The 16,300-nt window shown below is 46.6% G+C and overlaps 1 protein-coding gene across 1 annotated transcript; it reads left to right on the forward strand.

Annotated features, from left to right (window-relative positions):
- The first annotated feature begins 3,632 nt into the window (after positions 1-3,632).
- Positions 3,633-15,515, forward strand: LOC119465957 (venom serine carboxypeptidase-like). The gene is made up of 4 exons (XM_037726437.2): positions 3,633-3,791; positions 9,177-9,369; positions 10,677-11,004; positions 14,555-15,515. Exons 1-4 carry the CDS (start codon positions 3,685-3,687, stop codon positions 15,409-15,411), a joined length of 1,485 nt encoding a protein of 494 aa, XP_037582365.1. The 5' UTR covers positions 3,633-3,684; the 3' UTR covers positions 15,412-15,515.
- The last annotated feature ends 785 nt before the right edge of the window (positions 15,516-16,300 follow it).

Here is a 16,300-nt window from a genome sequence, read left to right on the forward strand (position 1 = left end):
CCGTAGGCTAAAAAGCACCCTTTGTTGAAAATGGCATAGTGAATGATAAGGGCGGAAAACACACAGACCTTCCGTCGTACAAACGTCATCCCAAACAGAAAAACAACCCATCTATAGAACTGCTTGGCTGCATGCGATAACCTTCACAGCCAGTGACCCCGGAACAAAAAAAATAACCTTCGCACCGTCGTTGGTCCTGCTTCTTGTGCAATAAAATTGCGGAACTGTGTTTTGTCCTTTCCGCATTCGTAATACAGCACTTTCTCATCATCCACGGGATCAGCCGATGTTAACTGCTTTGAATGATCGTTCCTGTCTCCAAGGACCACATCGACTAAGGGGCATTCGGTATCCCCCAAACCTAAGGCACCTTACACCGATGTGAGCTGTAGTTTTCTTTGTAAGGGTGGCTTGCCACCAAGCCGGCCTAGCTTGACTTATTTCTGGTTCCGGCTCGCGAATCTTCGAAATCCGGGGATATGCTTCCTGTGACGAAGGAACAATACAAACATGTCGTTGTCTTGTGCACGAATTCGACTTCACCTCGTTTCCCGCGAAACCGACGCGGCAGTCGCCGGAGCTTGCTCGATTCGGTTGGTGTAAATCTGGAAAAAAGAACCCGATGTGCACGCTGCTGCAGGCAAGTTTTACGATGAATTGCTGCATTGTCGCTGTGTTGATTCTGGTTTCGAGGAACGCACTTGCCGGTTATTTCGAAACCACCTGCAACAGTGACCTCCTGACTTTGTAGACGGCGCTTGCTGTGAACAGGAGGTTTCCCTTACGGAGTTACGGTATATGCTTTGCGGTAATGCTATTCACTTCTTGGGGTTGGAGCGCTGCGAAACTACGCGTTCAAATCACGCGGTTCGAGAAATCTTGTCGTTATGATAACGGTCACGCAGTTCCTTGCTTTTACAACGGTTCGCGGTTCTACCACGGCCGCTCCATAACGAGCATCGCGCCAGTTAAGCTCACGTGGCGGAGTCGCTCTCTCCGTTCCCCCAACAAAGGCCAAAGTGGTTGTCTGGTGACGTTTTCTACGAGCTAATGTTAAAAGTGTACAAAAGAAAGTCAGGGAAACAGACGGTAAATTGAGTACAAATGACGGAAACCAAACTACGGGGGCACCTAAGTAATTCCTATGATATGTATATGCGACAGCATGACTTGTCGCTGAGTGTGTCGTTGAGTGTGTCGTTGAGTTGGGTGCTGTGGCGAAATGTTGCTGAGTTTAGTGCTGCTGTGTTATGTTTCCGAGTGTAACGTTTCCTATATGTGAGGTCGTAACAACACACGACGACAAACCGGCCGCATTGCGATCTCTCAGCTGAATTTATTTGCGGAGTTCTCATTAAACTAATGTTTCATGCAATGCGCCATGCTGTTGGCGCTACATTTCTTCATCGCGTTCGTAGCCCAACTCAAGCTTCACACATCTTGATGTGTGAATCAAGATTTTTTTTTTCATGTTTGTAACCCCCCTGCTATAACGCTTTCGGGCTAAGTGGGGATATGTCTGAATAGAGAAAAAAACCTCATACTCTGGGGGGATGTCGTAGTCGTCGTCTCACGGGTAACTGAATGGCGTTGCATCTTATCCGTCGTCGTTACCGTGGCATCCGGCGACGCGAAAGGCAGAGCAAGCGACTATAGCTCACCGTGATCACTCCGCAATCGCACGCTCGATCCTCTACTGAATCGCCCACCATGCAGAACCCAACCACGTGCACGAGCTCGAAGATATTAATCACTGTCGCCTGTTCCAACTGTGACGCAATGCAACGGTGGCGCAGCGATTAGCGCGCTCGGCTACGGAGCGGTAGCATTGACGGTGGGGCAGAGGCCCAAATCCTCACCGTGGCCACTTTTCAATAGCGGAGCTGTTTAAGCCGACCGTCAGTCCGTAACGCGTTAACAATAAACATCGCTGAGCGGTGAGTCACCGGAGTTGCCTAGCAACCACCTCGCGGAGCGGCGTGTGCTTCGCCTCCTCTCCGTGCCATGCACATGTTGCCTTGACATGGGACGTTAAGGAGAGGGAAGGAGAGCATGCGTGCGGAGTGCGCTAAGCTCGCGATAGAGAAAGAGAAAATGAGAGAGAGAGAGAGAAACAGAAATAAATTGTAGCAGCACCAACGAGGCAACGCGCAGAGCTGCTGCCGACGCCGTCCGTGCTTCCCCGTTTCCCTGCGTTCGCGCCGAACGCACGTGGTGTCCGTGACTGCAGCAGGCGCCTCTGGCGGCGGCTCGGCAGGCTCCGACCAGCCGCGCCCCAGCAAGTGTGGAGGCGCAGCTTGGCCGTGACGTCATCGGGGAGCTAAAGCTCGGAGCCGCCGCGGCGGCGGCAGCACTGTCGTTGACTTAGTGGTGAGTACATGTACCCTTGACATGGGATGACCAAAGAAGATCCGAACACCCGAAGAAGAAGCCGCTCATGTTGAAGTGCATCGCGCGGCCAAGCGAGAATCTGCGCGTCGGCGGCGAGCCGATTCGGCATACCGTACCTAGCAGCGCTTAGCATTTCGTAGCAAAACGTAGCCAAGCCTAGTAAAATCTGGAAGAAGCTAGGTCGACCACCAGCTCCGCTGCTTACTCTAGCCTTGCACACTAGTGCAAGCTGCCCGCGCTTTGCTTTTTTTAGTAAGATGAAGATGACGTAATTTGTGTGCAGTTCTTCTGCTACTGCATTCTGATGACGGCAGGGTCGCAGAATGAGCCCAGTAATGTTCTCACAGTAAAATACAGACGATTGAGATTTACAAGTACGGCAAGAAAGAAATAAGGAGGGAAAATCTGTACGATGGCACAAATGGCAGTGCATTGCTAGTTGCGGCCCGAGCTGGCTGCTTCAGGACCAAAACATACCAGAACCAATATTTGCAGCAGGCTGAGGCATGTATTTGTAACAGTAAACGTCCAGAAATGACTCAGCACATCGTAATGCAATGCCGAGATATTGACCCAGTGAGACCCGTAGGTAACGTACGCCTTCCAGAAGCATAAATATTTCTACAGGCGCCGTTGCCACGACAATCGCGTTGTTGTTGCGAAGTTTTCGCTCAGCTGCCAATAACAAAAAGACCGGCCGAACCGCGGTCGGCAGACTGGTTTTATCGGCATCGGTGGCACGAAAGCCTGTCACAATACGACGAAACGCTGCCTTTGGTCGCCATGACGGCTGTGGCCGCCTAGTACGACAGAATGTCTTTCAGCAACGTAGTCTACCAACTAGTTGGCCGATCATTGGCGCCGGCATCTTGTCGACCTCGGAGTCGTGTCGGCCCAGTGTGACTAGGCCTTAGGACGGTGTTTACTGGTGCACTATAGACTATTTTACGCACTCTCAGAATTTTTTCCATTTGCCAAGTCAACTGTGCTAGCTAAAGAATGAACTTTCTGACGCAGGCTTTCACAAAGGCGAAACGCACCGTATGAAATAGCTGCACGAGTGTTTGCGTTAGGAATTGTTATTCGACCTTTTGGCCTCCTTTTTCGACTTATGGAACGATCTATTCACTCGTCCACAATAGACTATACCATTCCAACTAACAAATAAATTCTGGACACCACATGCGACGCGTGCAAGAAACGATAGACTTTTCTTTCTTGAAATATATAAAACGCGCACAGCTCAGAAGATTATTTGGACACTAGCGTTGTTCGGTCGTTAGTTAGCCAAGGATGCGGTTTTATACAGGCACACTAGTGTTTCTAATTCCAACTTTAGCTTGGGCGCGACCTAAGTCCAATGGTGGGAGCAAGGGGCACGGAGGGCCTGTCCAGCAAAGGTAAGTGGACATTGCAGGCAACCGTAGAGAAATCTATCTTTTCTACCATTTATATAGTTTCGAAGTACCAACCTGCAAAACTTCACTTCACTTGGGCAACAGGGATTTCTCGCAAGTGAGTTGGTGATGAGCAAGTTATATCGCGCGTAACAAGTTCATATATAGTAATACTATTTCATGCTATGACATCTGTAGAATAAAATCAGAGGTATTATTGATACCTTTATGCAATAATCAATTGGTAGTCAAACGTTACAAATATGACTATGCCTCTGTGCAGCTTTATGATCACTTACTGAAGTTTCAGAGCTTAAGCTAGGGTACGTACTACCTGAACTTGGTTTACCACGTGCTTAAATTGTAGTATACCCAGTATACCCAGTATGGGGCCTCACCTATTTTAACGCGACAGCGTTAAGGGCCCTGTGTCGCCGGAAATCCGGCGTCATCGTCGGCGTGGGCATCGGCGTCCGTGGCGGAGAAAATCATCCCGAACCGCCACGACCACAGGCCCTCCACTAACGTGGAGGGCCTGTGTGGCGCAATGCGTTAACGAACAAAAATGGAATTTCTCAAAGTAAAATCCCTCAGAAAAATCGTAAATTAAGACTTAGCTACAATCTACAGACATGATAGCGTCGGATTATAATTTGAATGTACGTGAAAACATAATTCTGTTACGATGAAACTCAAACACAAACCCCTTTTCCAGCATTTCTACCATAACAGCGGCGGGCTCGGGTAGGTTACTTTTGAAAACCCCATCCAGATGGTGCTCGCCTCCATGGCAGCGTAAAACGGTAGCTGCGCACAGAGTGGAACATGGAAAAAAATGAAAGCTGCAGCTTCCGGGAAGCCTGACCAGCATTCAGGGATCTTTGAATGCTAAAGCGTCCTCCAAATTTTGGACACGCGTGCGCCTCGGAGCAACCGCCAACAATTAATAAAGCTATGAACAAAGGTCCTAGGGCGTTCACATTTTGATATAGGACGGCTTATATTGCCCCTGTAAAAATGTCTCCCGAGTAATGCATTTGTGTATAAAAGTGAAGCCGACTTTAAGGGGATCGGTGTAAGCTTGGTCTTTGTAAGCTGGCTTTCCCACGTTATCGGTTGCAGTTAAGCCTACTCATAAAGAAAAATGCGATGCTAACTCGGCCCGATAACGCTATCGCATTCCACTCTTAAAGCCGAAGCTTAAGCGTCCCCCATTTTTTATTAGGGTTTCTAGCGTAAATATTTACCCTGCAGATTTGTAGCCAATGCTTTGCATTGGGAAGCAAACCTGAGCGCCTTTCACCAACAAATTTTAAACTCGACCAATGCTGACGCAATTGGAGAGCATGATCTTATTTGAGTTAAATTCGCGGATCTTCATAAAACATCGCAATATGGGAACGCCTATAAGCCAGCATACTACGATAAGAAATAAATTTTGAAAATGTACTGATATAAAAAATTTAAAAAAATTAAAATTATATTATGGGGTTTTACGCGCCAAAACCAGTTCTGATTATGAGGCACGCCGTAGTGGGGGACTCCGGAAATTTGGACCACCTGAGGTTCTTTAACGTGCACCTAAATCTAAGTACACCGGTGTTTTCGCATTTCGCCCCCATCGAAATGCGGCCGCCGTGGCCGGGATTCGATCCCGCGACCTCGTGCTCAGAAGCCCGATATAAAAAAAATTGAGCGCATGATCAAAGTATAAAAATTTTTGTTAGAATGTTCTATAACATATGATTTTTAAATATTTTGCAGAATTATTTGAACGTAGCCTCACGGTTCGTGGTAACTCGTTGGGTAGCCCCACGCTAATGGCTAGGTGCGGGCTCAGAAGACAAAGCTTGACTAAAATATCAGCTGTTTCGACCGAAGGGCGAATCGCTGAATTTACGTTTAGCGTTGCGTTTGAACTCCGGACAGTGTCCTTACAATGTAATGTGCGGATGCGACAATGAAATGTAATACACAATGTAATATGCAGGTGCGACATATGTGGGTACGCCAACCAACATTTCTGGCAACCTTAAAGGCGTCAATACGCCGTGTGGGGCCCGTAATGGCATCGCACAAACACCAATGCGCAGCTTTTAAAGAGCACCGCCAGTAAAATGACATTATTTTCCAACTTTGAGCAGTAATATTTTCATGCGCTTCTTGATGGTCAGAAGGCTCAGGGTGAAGGCACGCGGTGTGAATGAAATGTTTCATGATTGTCGTTGCACGCTGCAATTGTAAAAAAAAAAAAAAAATTCGAGGAATAATTCAGTCAAGAATGTGGACCTGAAGGAGTGTGCTGGGCTGGGCTGATTGGTACATCATTAGGACAGGAACAAACAGCACTTGGACGGGACGAAGGGAGGACGACAGACAAGGCGCTATATAGACCTGGTTTGAGAAACTTTAGTGGCTGAATAGATTATCTACTTTGCATATACAGCATAGGTAAAAATATAGCATACGTATGCATAAATACACGCGGAACAATATGGCGACGGTGAAAATTCGTCTGTAGTGTCCATATCATCCCTATCGCAGTAAGATGACAAAACTTATCCGCAGAACTCGTGGAAGCACTATCCAGGGGCGGATACTTCAAGGGTGGTGGCAGTGAATGTGCAAGAAAGGCGGGAGAAACAGGGCCCCCTTTCTGAATCCACCCATGATCTGGCTACAGAGCGTTTCCTAGATAAGAATTATTGTGATGAAAAAGACGAATCGAAACCAACGTTCCGCGTCAGGATAGGTTGTCTGATTTTGTGTTCTGCTCTAGCGTAGTAGGCAGCCATGGAAATAATGTTATGGCCCTGCTCCAATTTGGAACATATGTGCGAAAGCGGGTGTTCCGCAAAGTAAGCATGCACTGAAAATTTCACATGTGCGGGAAATTATGAGCTAGTGTTATTATGGAGCGCAAGTTCAAAACTACGTGATTTCGAGAGGTGCAGGTTTACATGTCCACAGGTGCCCCTCCTGAAGAGGTTGCACAATTAGTGAAGTGGGCAATTTCTGTTTCGTGGACTTGCCATACACAAACGTAAAGCTCTCCGAACGTTTCTATAGAATGCAGCTACACTGGAATCACCCTCAATTTTGTATGCCTAATTAGGAATTTAAGGGGTCTTGAGATTGGTTTAAAAATTTACATGGCATTGGCTATATGGACTATAGAGGCTGACCCGTTGGACTAGATGTTGACTGCACAAAAGCGACGTCCGTAATATTTACGAGCTTGTTACAACTAAATAGACAAATTGCGGCCGTGAATTCAAACCTCAGGTATTAAAGTAGAATGTGTTTAAGGAAATTTTGTTCGCGGTTCTCGCAGTACCGAAACACTGCTGCGTACTGTACGCCTACTCCACAATCTGGCAGAAGAAAGGGGTATAACAAAAAGTATGCATTTCATTAGACCACAGGCCTTTTAATTCCATCACCTGGTCTGTACTGCGCTGCTCCCAATGTGCACTCTGTATTGAATGTGTCTGCCAGGTAGCTCTTTGAGCTACGAAATGTGCTCCAACCATGGACTATAGTGTACATCCTTCGCTACGAAGTCTTTTAGGATTTTTTTATGCGAGACCCTGGTCCGAACGACATACTTTATTTATTTGTGTTGTGTGTTTTGTGTGTTATGTACATGTGTTATGTCCTGTGCCTTAACTAGCATGCAAGGCGCGCCACCAGGCAAACCTCTCAAGTTTTTAATAAACAACCTTTTTGTCTCTTTCACACGAACAGGGCGTTAATCACTATAATTTTTTAACAATTACCCACCTTACAATGACACGTTGCGCCATCTATTCTCACGGATAAGTTTGCATGGCAGTGATGGGGAAGCTACGGAGACAAATCGTGCAGAGGAGTGCTTCTGAAATAATACCACATATTCGTCCGCGTTAGTTTAACCAGGGGAACAGATAACATCAACATGTTATCTGCCACAGCGAAATAAGAGAAAATACACCGCTGAGTGCGGAATTATATTTTTTTTCTGCTTTTCTCATTCGTGTGTGGGCAAACGCGAAAGCGTCGCAGCTGAAAGCTATGCTGGTTCAGTATCTGTTCGATACCAAAATGACCAAAAGCTCTGTCAAGCGCTGTCGTAATACTTGACGCAGTAACACATATATGTACCCCCAGTAGGTTTCCCTTTACCGGCACAGAAAGTTTTTCGCGAGTGAAGTAACACTATGGGGGGAGGGGGGGGGGGGGCAGCCCCAACCGAAATTAGTCAGCCAACTAACCGCAATGGGTTGCGGCAAGGCAAGGTATGCATCGCATTGCCATCCACCCGAGAACCACACGAAGCTACAAAGGAAACTCATGTAGGTTTGTAATTATCATCGGCCGCCAGGCGGATACATCGTTCGCCTTAAATATTTCCGCAGGATGGATTTGGTATAGATAATATCAAGCGACTGTAGGCGGTGCGCTTCCGAACACGCCGCAATCGCCACGTAAAATGAGCATATGCGTACCTCGACACCATGTTACAGCATGCCACTAATTCACTCACCACCATAACTTAATGACTGCAGCCGAAATCGAGTAACGAGCGAGTGCTCCCCCTCCCCCTCAACAGTCGCTTTATCACAAAAGCGATCAGCCGTCATTCCCCAACCTCCGCGACCCGCCGGTGCAACAGCATTCTTTATTTACGAGATGCAGGTATTTGCCACAAAAAATGGATGGGTCTCCGACTCTTGAAGGAAAAGTCAAGCGCCGGCTTGTCGAGAACAATATCATCCTACTGTTCATTTGATGACATCCCACACTGAAGTCGCCCGCGTTCTTTTTTTGGAATTCGATAGATAAGCTGTAAAGATAAACAGAGCTAGACTATTGATATCTTGAGAGGTTAGCTTAGCAGCAGGTTTGGCACACTACTACTGGCTAGATGATGAAATACGAAATAAAGGTAATGAGAGGAGAAAGAAAAAAACACACCCACAATTATACATAAGAGAGGGGAAAATCCACAACCACGAAAAGTTATTTACACAGCCTCATTGAGGCCTGTATTCGTATTTGGCGAGAATGCTTTAAGCACCTAAGCGTAGCGAAGTTCAGAGCCACGAGACTACCACGGTCTGAGAACGTCACGCGGTTGAAGCGCCATGTTTAGCCGCCAGTTTTGAGAATTCCTCAAGAGCATCTTTGCTGTTGTCAAGCGTCTGCAATAAAAAAAGTGGACCAAGTCCTCGTCAGCACCTTTCCTAGGACACAATGACACGCTCGCAAAAAACGATATTTGAATAAAGCAGCGGCAGAGCAAAGAAAAAAAATTTTTTGATCACGCATGTTAGTCAACATTTGTACTTTAAAGAAACGTAAACTCCAAGACAATCCCGTTTCAAACACACCATGTGTTCTTTCCAGCCCGGTTTTCGATGATCTACTGCTGCCCGCCACAAATGACAAAATATACCAGGAGAAACTCAACGAAATGAGAAATGCCAGCCGTGTGACTCTGCCAACTCCGTGCGAGACTCTGGAAGCGTATTCTGGATTCATCCCTGTCGACGATGGCAACCACTCTACGTATTTGTTCTTCTTGCACATCAAGTCGCAGGCAAGCTATATCTTAAATGAACGATTTGTTTCTGTTTAGCTACTCGCAGAGTACCTTAAATGAAGGCCCGCGTTGCTCAAGTAGGCGGGATCTTGTGTATTATGCGGAAAATGTTCGGGGTATTACATCAGGACACCAAGTTAGCAGCGTGGGACGCTGTGAAGTTACCCAAGATTTCCTAGCTATTTTGTGGCAACTTTGTCTTACAGATTTATTCACATGATGTGTCCCGCTGTATGAGCCATAGGGCCTTTTTACCTTCTTTGTAAATGTAGGCTTACTATGGAAGACTTTGCAATGTTATTATTTTCCGTTATTGTTCTTGATAAAATCTGGCGCCGTCGGTGGGAAGCGTGAATTATAGACGCGATTTCTTGTCTCGGTAGACGTATAAATCGCTTGTAATTCGCGCTTTCCACCCCTGGCACCCCACAAAGAATGGCGTTCCAAAAAAAAAAATGCTGCTGACACTATATAGCACACGTCGCTATAGGCACTAAACACTTACAAAGAAGGTGAAAGTGGTTGTACTAAAGTTTCATTAAAATGAGACCGAGGGCGCTTTCTCCTATTCAGGCAGCAATTCATGGCAGAGTGATTTTCATTGAAGGGAAATGTGTTATATCAATATATCAATATTTCAGAAACAGTGGGAACAATTCCAAAGAGGGCTTTGTTACATTTCAGCACATGCAGACTGCGATTCGGACATGTTTATTCAATAAAAGTACTGCATAAGTGTAGTGTCGGCGAATTGAAATACACTCCCAACTCGGCAACGAGCCCGACATGAAAACTGCTCCAACTCCATTCGGCATTTAACACTGTAATGGAACTGCATTATCCAAGATTGCCAGTTTGTTCATTCGGAAGAGAATCTCTCCACCTAAAATATGTGTTTCTTCCTTGACAATTAGGTATTTCGTATACACACAATAAACAATAATATATACATATAAGGCAACAGGCCCTTTTCGGTAGAGTAAGTTATATCAGATGGAGCGGCTCTTTCGTTAACAGGGCGCATTTGCATGTGAACTCCCTTGCATACACTTAGGTAAATTTTGCAATGTCCACTGAGCTTCCTCACTCAAGACATACCGGACATTTGTCTGTAATGAAAAGTGAGTATGACTAGCACACACACAGTACAGAGTTCTGTCTTATATTTGGCATGAACGACAAATTAAAGTTTCCCACAAGTTGTTAAATTTTGTGTAACTGGGACATAGCCCTTACAATGTGACTTCAATGCAGCGTAGCAATCTTACGGATGCGTGCTTTCTTTTTATTTAAAATTTGTACAGATCGATGCAGATAAGAAGCCGCTTCTTCTGTGGCTGCAAGGGGGTCCTGGGAAATCTGCGCTCCACGGCCAGTTCCTTGAGAATGGCCCTCTTGGCATTGATGCGGGTGGTACGTTGTACCGTAGAAGGCACAGTCTCCTAAATAAGTTCAACATTATCTATTTGGACCAACCAGCCGGATCCGGATACAGCTTTGACAGAAAGAGCGAATACCCGTCGACACTCGAACAGGCTTCCACTCACGGCATCAAATTTCTCAGGCGGTTTCTGAGGATTTACTCCGAGTACAAGGGAAGAGATTTCTTCATCGCTGGAGAATCCTATGGAGGTAAGACATATTTCCTATATTCGCTCGATTATCGCTTTAAAATCAGCAATATACTTTCACGCCAGATTCATAAGTAAGTGATGAATAAACCAATACAAATACCAAATACCAATGAAGCATCAATAGCAGCCCAAATATGCATACGCGTAAACGTACGCGTAGCCTACGGCTATGTAGCGTACAATTCGCAGGAATAGAACAGTGGAACTGTCTGTCACTGTTAGGGTCAAATCAAGTCAAACTGTAATCCAACATTCGGGACGCTGAGGGCCGAACAGGGAGAGAGACAGAGAGAGAATAAACTTTTATTCACAAAGGCAAGGTAATTCTTCCTCGCTGGGTGGGGCCATCAGTGCAAGTCCTCATTGCCTTGCACGACCCTGCGAGCCCGCTGGACCAGCTGTTGCTGTTCTTGCCGGCCTAAGCTGAGCAGTGCAGACTACCAAGAGGAAGGGGTGGGGTTGGGGATAGGAGGAACACCCCGTGGACTAGAGCATTCCCACGTAGAATGATAGACTGTTGGTTTGGATCCACAGTAGGGGCAGTAGGAAGGGTATAGAGTTGGATGAAGGAGATGAAGCATATAGAGGCATGAATTAGTCAGCAGTTGCCGCCAAGCGACGGCATCTGCTCTGTTAACTGAAGGATGGGCAGGAGGATACGTATAACGTCTCCGTCGGTAGTACTCCAGCATTGCGTTGTAGTTTAGTGGTTCTGTCGGTGCGTTGTCTCAATTGGACAGCTCTTCCTACGGAACCCGGCCGGTCAGACCTCGGGCAACCGCATGAACGCGTTCATTTCCATGGAGAGAGGCATGTCCAGGAGTACAGACGATGCGCACCGTACGTAAAGTGGACGGCGAGACAGAAAACAGGATATTGTGAGTATGTGCAGCCACAAGTCCCTGCGCGAATGCACGGCAAGCAGCCTGTGAGTCTGTCCCTATGGTGACAGGGGCGTCCTGTGACGGTAATGTCGAGGCGTGGACAATGGCCAGAGCAATAGGTCCCTCCTCTGCCGAACCACAGCCGGTACAATGGTCCTATTCCGGCTAATCATACACTTCCGGTTCGACATAGCCGTAGACAACATAATCTTTTGTTATATATATATATATATATATATATATATATATATAGTTCACGAAATAGAAGCACGTAGAAAAAGCATATAACAGGAATTTACTGACGTTGCGGCCGGGGTCCCGCCTTCCTCAAGAGTATATATATCTCCATATAATATATATACATATATATATATATATTTATTTTGGGCGGCACAGGCAAGTACAAAAATCGCAGCCATTCCACTATGTGAATGTGGGCTACCAGCGGAGCTGTAAAAGGACTACACTATGATCACTACACGCACCACACGGCAATCGTGCTGTCGCGTGTGGTCACTGTTTGCAATCACCGATATGTCGTTTTCACACCCCAATCGGTCACACACACGACAACTGAAGCCAAACGTCTTGCCCACGAAGTCTCTTCGGACACCGCGAATTCTCACTGCTGTACTTATCAGCCTTCCGAGCATGGTACTTCCATCGTTGCGCCGCATTATTCGCTTCGCGACACCCGTGTTCCTGTCGAGCCCGCCGCTTACGGGCAACCTCTCGGGCACGATCCTCGATGCTGCTCGTCGCTCGTTTACTAGCTTTCCTCTTGCTATGCCAGGTGTCAGCACATGCCGTATACTGGTTTGCTCCGCCACGACCGCTGGCTCTGCCACCCTATATAGGGTGGCGTGATGTATTATTGCGTGGTTTCTAAGCTTTCCTCTTGCTACGCCAGTTGTCAGCACATGCTATACTGGTTCCCTTTGCCTCCTCATAGAGGCCGCTGGGGTTTTGAGGTAAGGACATCGAAAATTCAATGAAAGGATAGACATACACGGCTCCGTTGTAAAATTGTACAGAGACCATGGACAATGATTGTCAATGTCAGCCCCAACGAACAAGCATGCAAATGAGTGAGCGAGAGACCGAACGTGCAAATGAACCAGCGAGCGAGCAAGCGAGCGAACGAACGAACACCAGTAGGTCTAGCTCGGCAATCCGCCCTCCGCTTCTCCTCGCCCCTCGCTGCAGCTCGGATGCGCAAGAGCACGTGCATATTCTGTCGGTGCCTTTGTGTTCCTGGTAAGACCACCGGCGATCAACCGCCTACCGCCGCCACCACGAAAACGGGGGAAAGCTGCGAGAAGTGGACTCGCCTTAAATGCCTTGTCATACAATGAATCCACCACGAAGTGCTATCTCCGTGCGAAATTGAAGGGGGGGGGGGGGGGCGAATGAGCCTGCGCTCTCGCCGAATGGACGTCCGCGAGAGGAGAAACAATATAATCACCGTCAGGCACAAGTGGAGCGGGGGAGAGGAGGACGCAGGTCATGGCTTGCGGGGGGAGTCGAATGGGGGGGGGGGGGGGGGAGTCTGTACACGAGCCGCTTCTATTTACGCAACATGTGGCCCACAATGCATAACAGAGAACTTCCTGTAGAGCGCGAAAGAGAAGAACGACCGACACGTACGCTGCAGGGCTGAACCCCTCAGAAGACGCCCTCTGTCCATATTTATTCTTTCTTGGCTCTCTGTGAGCACGAGGCGAGGCGGGCGCTACAGGCTTATCCACGGTATACCACTAGTTCAAAGGGAGGTTCCTGGTAAATCGTAAACGAAGCACAGTAGGAATAAACAGGCATTTTTTCACAAAAAAAAAACATTGCGACAGTAACGGCCATAAAAATTCAGCGATAATTGCTAACACTACAGTAAGGTGAAACTCAACAAAAGTTTGGTAATTAATTACAATAATGAACCTTCTGTGACTGCGTAATCGAAGTCATTTAGTATTGCAGGCGTATACCCACTGCCAATTACGTGAAATAACTACCGTATTTCTGGGAAATTTCGGAGTCAAATGCCTGGAAACTGGTGGTTGCCTCTGGGAACCTATAGTATGTGGCATAGCCTGAGCACTTAATATATCTTGAGTACCACATTTACATTCTCCTTGTTGACTAGATATCGTCTAATGTGCGATTTAGACCGACGCGAATAATGTATGGGCAATAAAGCAACCTATCTATCCCTGCTCCAAAGTTCGCAATATTGTATGTTATTAGATACACCATCTCGTACGTATCTACTTTTCTTTCTTTCAAAGTGGCAACCACTTCACCTTACTTTTAATTGGGAACTTGAAAGAACACCAGTTGTTCCTCTTTACTTAAAACAACATATCTAATTTACTAACACTTTCGAGGCGGACACCATTTTAGCCAAGCTGGCTAGAACGGTAGCTTTTGTGGCCTTATAACTACACCTTCGCCATGTTTATAAACATAATTTAGACAATGTGGAGAGCAGTGTCTCCTATCGACACCCATGCCTCTTACGCATGTAAAAATTGCCTCCTACAAATTCATTAGTATATACCGTATGCATGTAGAGACGTGTGGGGTTTTGTAAAAGCATGTGAATACCTACATTTTTTTCAGTAGAAACGTTAAAATGTGCGTTTGCTTGTTTTTTTTTTTCATTTACAGCAAGGTCAGCTATTGGCCTGGCGCAGAGAATGCTGGCACAACCACAGAAGGTTTCTTTGAGCTTGAAGGGAGTGATGCTTGGCGTTGGCTTTGTCTTCCCGCTTTTGGACATCATCAACTCGACCGATTACCTCTACTGCTCAGGCCTGCTAGACGAACAAGGCCGTACTAGGTTTGCTCAGCAATTTGACAAAATGGAGTATCTGGTCAAGGCACGAAAATTCAAAGAGGCTGCTGGATTTCTGAGCCAAACGGTCCTCAACATGCATCCGGTTGAAACGAAAAGCTTGTTCGAGAAGCTGACGGGCTTTCAGCACCACGGAAGCATCGTGAAACCTCTCAGAGCGAGAGAATTTGATAAGTACGTTGAGTACGCAAACAGTGAACATTTCAAGAAGCTGATTCACGTTGATTCTGCCAGAACCCTCGACTCCGCAAGGTCTCAAGTCACAATGAAGTTAGCTGTAGGAGACTTCTTCGTTGACAAGACGCCAACCTTGGTGGACGTACTGGACAATGTTCGCGTCCTGTTTTACACAGCACAGCTGGACGCCGTATTCCCGGCCACTAACATGGAGCGTTCCTTTGCGAAGTTGCAGTGGCGAGGCGCAGAAATGTTCAAGAAAGCCCTTCGGAAGCCTTGGTACAAAACAGGCAGTACCTATAAGGTACCTGTGGGTTACGAGAAAATGGCAGGTGCAGTAATGTACAACAGCGTGCTCTTCGGCGGCCATCACGTGTCATTCGATCAGTCGGAGGCTGTGAGCGATTTGTACGACCGGTTTTTAAAGTTTACTGCAATGCCGGCTCCGCCTGAGCCGGGAAAGAAATGTGGCACCAGCAAGCAGCCTTGCTAATCCGGCACCATTTCATAATGTCAATGTGCCCTTATGAACCACAGAAACGCTGGTTCAAACATGGTCTTAGAGTAACTGTGTTTGGGCACTGAATAAACATATATATTTCTTGGCACAGTGTGAATTTCTGGTCAGTTTGGTAGACTGAACATGTTACCTGAATGCTCAATATCGCGAAAACCTGAATGACTATTGGTTTATTAGGAAGCGGAAAGAAAAGTGTTACTAGGTAGAATAATCAGTGGCAATGAAAGTCATAGTAACAGCTTAAAAGTTAGATCTGCGGCCTCATCTCGTGACCACAAGGACGCGAGCTCAATTCCTGGCCGGAGGAGGAATCAACTTTCTTTTATCAATTTGGGAGCAAATGTATTTTTACGTGGTCAAATGCAGAAATTCTCGTGCACTTAATTTATAGGTGCCCCTCAGGGAACTTCAGGTGGTAAAAAGTAAACCGGAGCCGTCAACAAGGGCATTCTGCATAACCCACTGTGCGGTTTCACGATGTTGAACTCCAGAAAAGGTGTACGATCGACTTGTTTATTATAAGGCCATAGATCTCCCAATCTAAAACTCGTTAGAAGGATCTCTGCGAAAAAGCGCACGTCCCATTATTCGTAGACTTTGTGTCCATGGGCTCAGTAAATTTGATGAAAGAGGTCATGGAGGTTGCGGGATCGAATCCCGGCCATGGCGGCCGCATTTCGATGGGGGCGAAATGGGAAAACACCCGTGTATACTTAGGTACACCATTACAAAAAAAAAAAAAAAAACAACAGCGCCGCGATACTCTTACCAGCAAGCATCTCGAGAGCTGTGCGATGCAAAGGAGATATGATTGCACTAATGTGTGGCTGAAGCTGAAGCGCGTTTTATTATGCCATGCATC

This window comes from Dermacentor silvarum, chromosome 10, assembly GCF_013339745.2.
Source record: "Dermacentor silvarum isolate Dsil-2018 chromosome 10, BIME_Dsil_1.4, whole genome shotgun sequence".
NCBI lineage: Eukaryota > Metazoa > Arthropoda > Arachnida > Ixodida > Ixodidae > Dermacentor > Dermacentor silvarum.